We start from the raw sequence: 6500 nt of genomic DNA, 5'->3' as shown, positions 1-6500 counted from the left end.
GCTTAGAATTATGAACCAATGACACAGCTTTCCACATAGGTAGGAGGGCAGAGGTATTGGCCTCCAATCATAAAGAACCTAAGGAGAATGCCAGCAAACTCTAGCATATATCCGAAGGGTCCCAAAAAGTGACTGTCTTATAGCAACAGTAACCCTTGGCATCCATTTTTAAGGCACACTCCAGCAGAAATATTATCTGCTTTGATATTAATGAGGTAACATGGTCTGGATGGCATAATACCATAGGCAGGGCAATAGAGGCACTGGAATGCAATATTCTGTGGACTGTTTTCCAGCTTTTAAAATCATCTCACCAAAATCACATACTATCTCAACATCATGTACTTTGGGCAATGGGAATTTTGGATCTAGGAGAAAATGCTAACATACTGTTTACTCTTCTACAATTTAAAAAAAGAAAAATACCAGTTTTGCTTCAGTATCCTGAATAGGAAATATCTTATCCATCCTATGAAAGATATATTCAAACCTATTCCTGACATAAAAAAATGTACTGAAAGAAGCACTGGAGCATGAACTGAAGGGAATAAACCTGCACTGAAAAAGCTAACTATATACCCTAAAACAGGGCTGTCCAACTGGCACATTGGACTCCAAGAGGTTAAACTGTAACTCCTAAGATTTCTAGTCTGCTCCCCCTACTACTGCTGTTGTTACTCTGGGCTCCCCCTCCCCCAAACCTGGCTTCCATACCCACCCAAACTCCATGGGCAGAGGCAGAGGCAGGGACAATGAGGCTGAGGGAGCCCCCAGTTGGGCAGCTTGTGGAAAGGGTGGTGTAGGACAGTGGGGCAGTGCCAGCACAGTACCGGGGGGTACACTGCACCCACCACATGATGCAGCATGGTGGAATGATGGCTAGCACATGTTGTGGTGTGGCGTTCAGAGCACAGTGTAATGTGTGTGCGGTCTGTGTAGTGTATGACTGGGGGGCTTGTGACCCTCGACCACTCAGAAGTTTTAGTCCTGCCCTAAAAGTAAGATTCTCTTCTATTTGAATCAGTGTTTTGTCATTATTTTAAAGATAAAAGAGAATTAATGCTTAAGATAAAACAACTTCTAACTTACAGAAGTGGAAATCTTCTTTGCTGTTTTTGAGATTACTTGCTCCAGTGGTTTCCAGAGCTGGAATGCATAGCGACCTGAAAAATATTGTCATAAAAAAACAACCATTACTTACTTAATTCCTAAATCTCGCCTCAATGACTCATTTTTGCTAAATAAAATATCATAAGATAATAGGAATTTTGGTATAAAAAAAAAAAGGTCTTCTGCAGTTTTATTCTCTTAATCTCATTTTTTAAATTCTCATATTTTCTTAACCTCATGGCAACAGTTCGATGATGAGTTTATAGTGGTTCACACAATTCAATCTTTACAGTAAGAAAAAGAACAATGCTGTGGGGTTTTTTTATCTAAAATGAAACACATGAACTGTAAGACCTACAGTGCTTATTCACAAGCTCAATGTATTCAGACACATTTTGTAGGATGAACTGAGTTATTTGCCTCATGAATTTTAGGAAAAACAGCAACATGCAATCTTAGCTTGGAAGTGCTATATTCACTAACGTACTCAGAGCACAATGCAGTTCTCCCTAAATATTACTCAAGAGCTTTTTTTCCTCCCCTTTTTTAACCTGTTTATTACAGGGTTCTTACAGCTTCATTCCAGTATCACATTCGGTGAATAACTATGCATTTTTATTTGCTTGGGGAAAAAAGCAGTCTTACCATGAATAAAGACTCTATTTGTAGTCAAGTTAGGCTTGATAGTGCTTCCTCCACAAGCCAGTGAATTCTATTATGGGCCAAGAAGGTGGAGAAGGTTTACCAAGCTCAGGAACAGAACCTGTATCACATACTATGTAGTAGAAATTTTCTCCAAGTTACTTTAATTATATACTAGCAATTTAAATCATAATTATGTCTGATATGTATTCTTATTATTATTTTAAAAAATAAAACAATCTCTTTGTCACATACTATTTTGCTTTTTCATTTTTAACAACTGCCATGCCCAAACAGGTCATTTTAGTTGTAACAGAACATGTTTTGGTTTATAAAGAAGTCCTACTAATATGGCATATACAATGGCTCTTAACTATTCAAATTTTGCACTATTTTTTCAATTTCGATTAACAGCATCAGGTTCCTGTCAGAGGATATTGTTATGGCTTTCTACGCTAGAGTACAGAGCCTTTACTCTCTCAAATCTTACCCTTGTATACAGGGATGAAGTCGTATTTTTTCATTCTTTTTGTAAAATAGATGATACTTCTTTATCTTTTAATTTATAACAGGTTTTACAGTACAAATGGTTCTTGTAATATTTTTCTGTATCCTCTCCGTTTTCAAAATCTACTTTGAATTGTAAACCCCAAAATTAGACACAATATTTCAGTAGCAGTCTCATCAAGGGCATGTAAATTCTTCCAACTCCTATCACATTTGCCCCTATTTATATACCCAAGGACTGCATTCACGTGTGGACGTTTAGTTCCCCAGGGACAAGTAGCAGTGGTGCACCTTGCACTTTAGCATGCGGCAAATTAACCTCGGTGGGGTAGGGGAGGCTGGGGCCAGGGCTGGGTTAGCTCCAGCAGCCTTACCTGAGGTCCTGGGGGCCTCCTGGAGCTGCAGCAGTGGTGATTCTGCTGCGCAGATATCCAGGGGTCAAAAAAAACCCACGGAAAAATGGTGGAACAGCACACACACAGGCAGCGTTCCCTTACAGCACAGAGAACACCTGAATGTGCTGTGTGTGACATGGCAGACTTGTTTGCGGTGACACATACCATACAGCTGTGCCCATCTGGATGCAGCCAAGGATTGTGTTTAGCCCTTTTAAACAGAGCTTTACCATGGTAAATCATATTCACTTTGTTGTTTATCTTACCAGCAAATGCAACAGCTGCAACACCCAGGCCAACTGCTATCATAGTTCCAGCCTACAACAGAAATACAAAGCTTAAAATCAGACTTACTTTAATTATAGTCACATTCCATTCTAGGAGCAATGGATTTAGTCTCAAGTGTGCAAGTTCTGTAAATACTCTACAGCAGAGGTGTCCAACTCTCCCTTTGCCCCAGGACATATCCAGACTGTAAGGTTTCTTGTGGGCTGAATCTGGACCTGGTGGCAACAGCAAGTGGTGGAGGCAGCAGGGCCAATGGCTGTGGCAGCAGCTGAGGTGGCAGAGACACTGGGGCAAGTAATAGGCCAACCAGCTGTGGAGTGAGCAGGTCTGTGTTGCCTCAGCCCTTACTCAGCTTCCTGCTATCAATGGCCATTCCTAGGAACCTACCAAATTTACAGAAATAGGGCGTGGTGGCTTCTTTAATCTTGCACATTCCCCTGCACACACGTCGCCTCTTGCCCCTGTCACTGCTGATTAGTGGAGGACCCTGCTATTCCTGATCAGCAGGGAAACTAAAAGTACAGTTTTAAACATGGCACTGTTTCTGCCACCCTGCCAGTCAGCAGCAAACAGCAGGGCCATCTGGGCCCCCTCAGCCAATCAGTGGCGGAAGGCAAAAATTACACCATCTTTAAAACCACAGTTTTCACCTCCCAGCTGATAAGGAGTGAGCTGCAAGTGGGGCCCCTCCACCAATCAGAAGAGGGGAGAGGGACATACAGATTAAAGGAGCCACAATGCACCCCACTTCCACCATGAATTCAGTAGGAAGCTCAATTCTGTGCCCCAGATTCTGCTATTTTGACTCTTGAATTCCCTGGTCTGCCAGGAGCCACACAGACCACTGGAAACACCTCTATGTTGAATCTGGCCCATGGGCCATGTGTTTGATGCCCCTGCTTTAACGATAGCTCCTAACGCATTCAATATTTTATGACTTGTTCATAAAAGCAAATCATAACCATTTCTCCATGTATTTTAAATTTGCAGCACTTAGCCCTTTTTAAAAGCCTTGGTAAATTTTACAACACAAAATTAGGAATTTGGAAGGCAGTGGGAAATTCTGCACCTGATGTGATAAATTAGATACCTTTAATTGTTCAATACCATTAATAACCATGACAAAACCTCATGATTACTCTGAAGCTACCTACTGCCACTTTAGCAAATCACATAGTTGTAACTAAACTTTTTAAGAAGATAATATAACATGACACACAAAACAATTTTGCTAAGATGAACTGAAATAGTTCATATAGGAGAACTCTAATTCAGTTTAAAAGAACAGAGAAAACAGCAACCACAGAATTAATAACTAGAAAATCTGGAGATTTGGATTGGGATTACAAGGGGATCAATGTTTGCATCAAATCACTATATGGGAATCTCATTGTGACAGACTTCCTGGGAAGGAGCAAGGATAACTCAAGCACTGTTCCTAGACTTACAATAACCAAGAGAGCTCCCGGCCATACTTGGTATTCCTTCTGTAAAGCCAGGAGCAGAGGCCACACGGATGTTAGAGCCTTACAGCTTCTCCCCAGACAGACCCAACCCCCAGCCAGTTTTTTCTTCCCACCAACCCCTTAGCCACATGAAGCAGCAGGAAACAGCTAGTAAAGTGCATCACTGTGTCAAACCTTGAAATCCTATTCTCTATTGTCAGCCATATAGGATTCCCCCCCTGAGGAAGGGAAGGGATTTTTTTTTCCCCTGAGGAAGGGAATTAATTCAGGGCTATACTGAATTAGTGGCCCATCTAATTCAGCATCCTGCCTTTAACAGTGTCCAGTAGCAAATACAGGCAACCCCCGCTTAACGCTGTTTTGTTTAGTGCTATTTCACTATAATATTTATTTTACATTCATACCCGATTCCATTTAGTGCTCAGCGAACTTCGTTATAATACTCACAGGCACCACCTTGGTTCATCAAAACTTTTGGTTCTGCTTAACACTATTTCCACTTAATGCTCAGTTTTTCAGGAACCAATTAAGAGGGCTAAGCAAGTGTTGCCTGTATTTCAGAGGGATATGAATTAAAAAAAAAAAAACTTAAAAGAAGCTAGTTCCTAGCCCCTATCAAAAAGTAAGATATGCTTCTGCTCTGAAGCAAATGGGTTTATATGGTAGAGAGGTTGTGATCCTATGTTAAATTAAATTTTTTATGTCAGCTTTTACTTCTGCAGATTAACTGTTTAGAAAAGTGTTCGTTTTAATTAGTTTTATATTTTGTTGCCTTTCAGTTTTACAAAATTTCCTCTTGTTCCTGGACCATAAAAAAGATTAAATATGAGAGCCCAACTTAACTTCACTGTATCCTTATTATGTTTATATCTCCTAAGCTAAATCTTTTTAACTTCTCTTTACATGAAAGTCTTGTCAAGTCTTTACCATTTGACATCTTTCTCCGAGTCTCTTCTATTGTGAAATAGGGTGACAAGAACACTGAAGTGAGACTGTAAACCTGATTCATAATTCCTGCAGATTGTTTTCCTCCTTTTTTCATGGTTTGTGACCACTGCTTCATATTCATTAAAAATTTCACTGAACTGTCCAGAATGACAGCTAAATCTTGTTTGGAGTGCTCACAGTACTTAGGAGTGCAGCAACGTGTGAAGTGATTAACATTAATTCTCATAATGTTGATTATATTTTATTTATCAAAATTAAGTTTAACCTGCTATTGTGCTGACTACTTTTCAGCTTTACTAGGTCCCCCTAAAGTTTTTGGTTCTGATTATCAGGTGATAATGTTATCAGGTAATAACAATGCACCTAAACAATCTTATTCTTCCATTATCAGGTTTTTATTGCCTCTCTCCTGCTTGTTGGCCATTTGTTAATTTTTCTTATATACTGTTTTTATTTACATATGAATTTTATATAACCTTTTGTTCCATACGCTACTCAGCTGTGCCCAGAGCCTAAGGAAGTGTTCTGTGATACCTAAACACTCGCCTACGTCTATCCCAACCATGCAGCTAGTGAGATTACCTACAACAATTTTTGCCTATCTAGAGTTTGTGCTACTCTTTAATACACTGATTTTTTCTGGCATCTGCAATGTTTCTATTTTATCCTTTACCACGTCTAATTAATAAACAATACCAGTCTTAGTGTGAAACTTTACAAATATTTTTCCAGAAATTTTAGAAAGAAAGGTATAAAAATATCTGTGAAAGTCTATTTTGTAGTAAAGCAAATTGCAAGTGTGTTGGAAGATGTAACACATGGCATATATTTAAAAGACAAAAGAGACGCAGAGTTGTTACATTATTTAGAATATAATTTACAGAGCTGTGCAAAATTTCAGCAGCTGTTTCATTTTGTATTTGGATGTTTCAATGGTTGAAACACCGAATCCGAAACAAGACGCAGGGCTCTGAAACAGCTCCAAAATGAAACAGGCCATCCAAAACGCTTCAGAAAAATTCTGAAACATTTCACAGCTATTTTGGAGGAGGGCTTGCAGGGAAAGAGGAAGGGGGCGGACTGCTCTGATATTGACCTCGTGAAGGAAGGAACACCTTGAGAAGCTGGATACCTTCAAGTCAGC

General features: G+C 39.7%; 1 protein-coding gene across 1 annotated transcript in view; it reads right to left on the bottom strand.

Moving 5' to 3' along the window:
• DNAJC15 (DnaJ heat shock protein family (Hsp40) member C15) overlaps nucleotides 1–6500 on the bottom strand; it is a 33481-nt gene that overhangs the window by 19838 nt on the left and 7143 nt on the right. Inside the window, exons 2-3 of the mRNA XM_019529867.1 lie at nucleotides 2921–2972; nucleotides 1090–1163 (exon numbers count right to left, since the gene is read on the bottom strand). Of these exons, the coding sequence (XP_019385412.1) occupies nucleotides 1090–1163; nucleotides 2921–2972 (126 nt within the window). The remainder of the gene's footprint in view (nucleotides 1–1089; nucleotides 1164–2920; nucleotides 2973–6500) is intronic.

Source organism: Crocodylus porosus, unplaced genomic scaffold, assembly GCF_001723895.1.
Source record: "Crocodylus porosus isolate Cpor-Errol unplaced genomic scaffold, CroPor_comp1, whole genome shotgun sequence".
NCBI classification, from domain to species: Eukaryota; Metazoa; Chordata; order Crocodylia; family Crocodylidae; genus Crocodylus; species Crocodylus porosus.
This window is presented reverse-complemented; position numbering and strand designations above follow the sequence as displayed.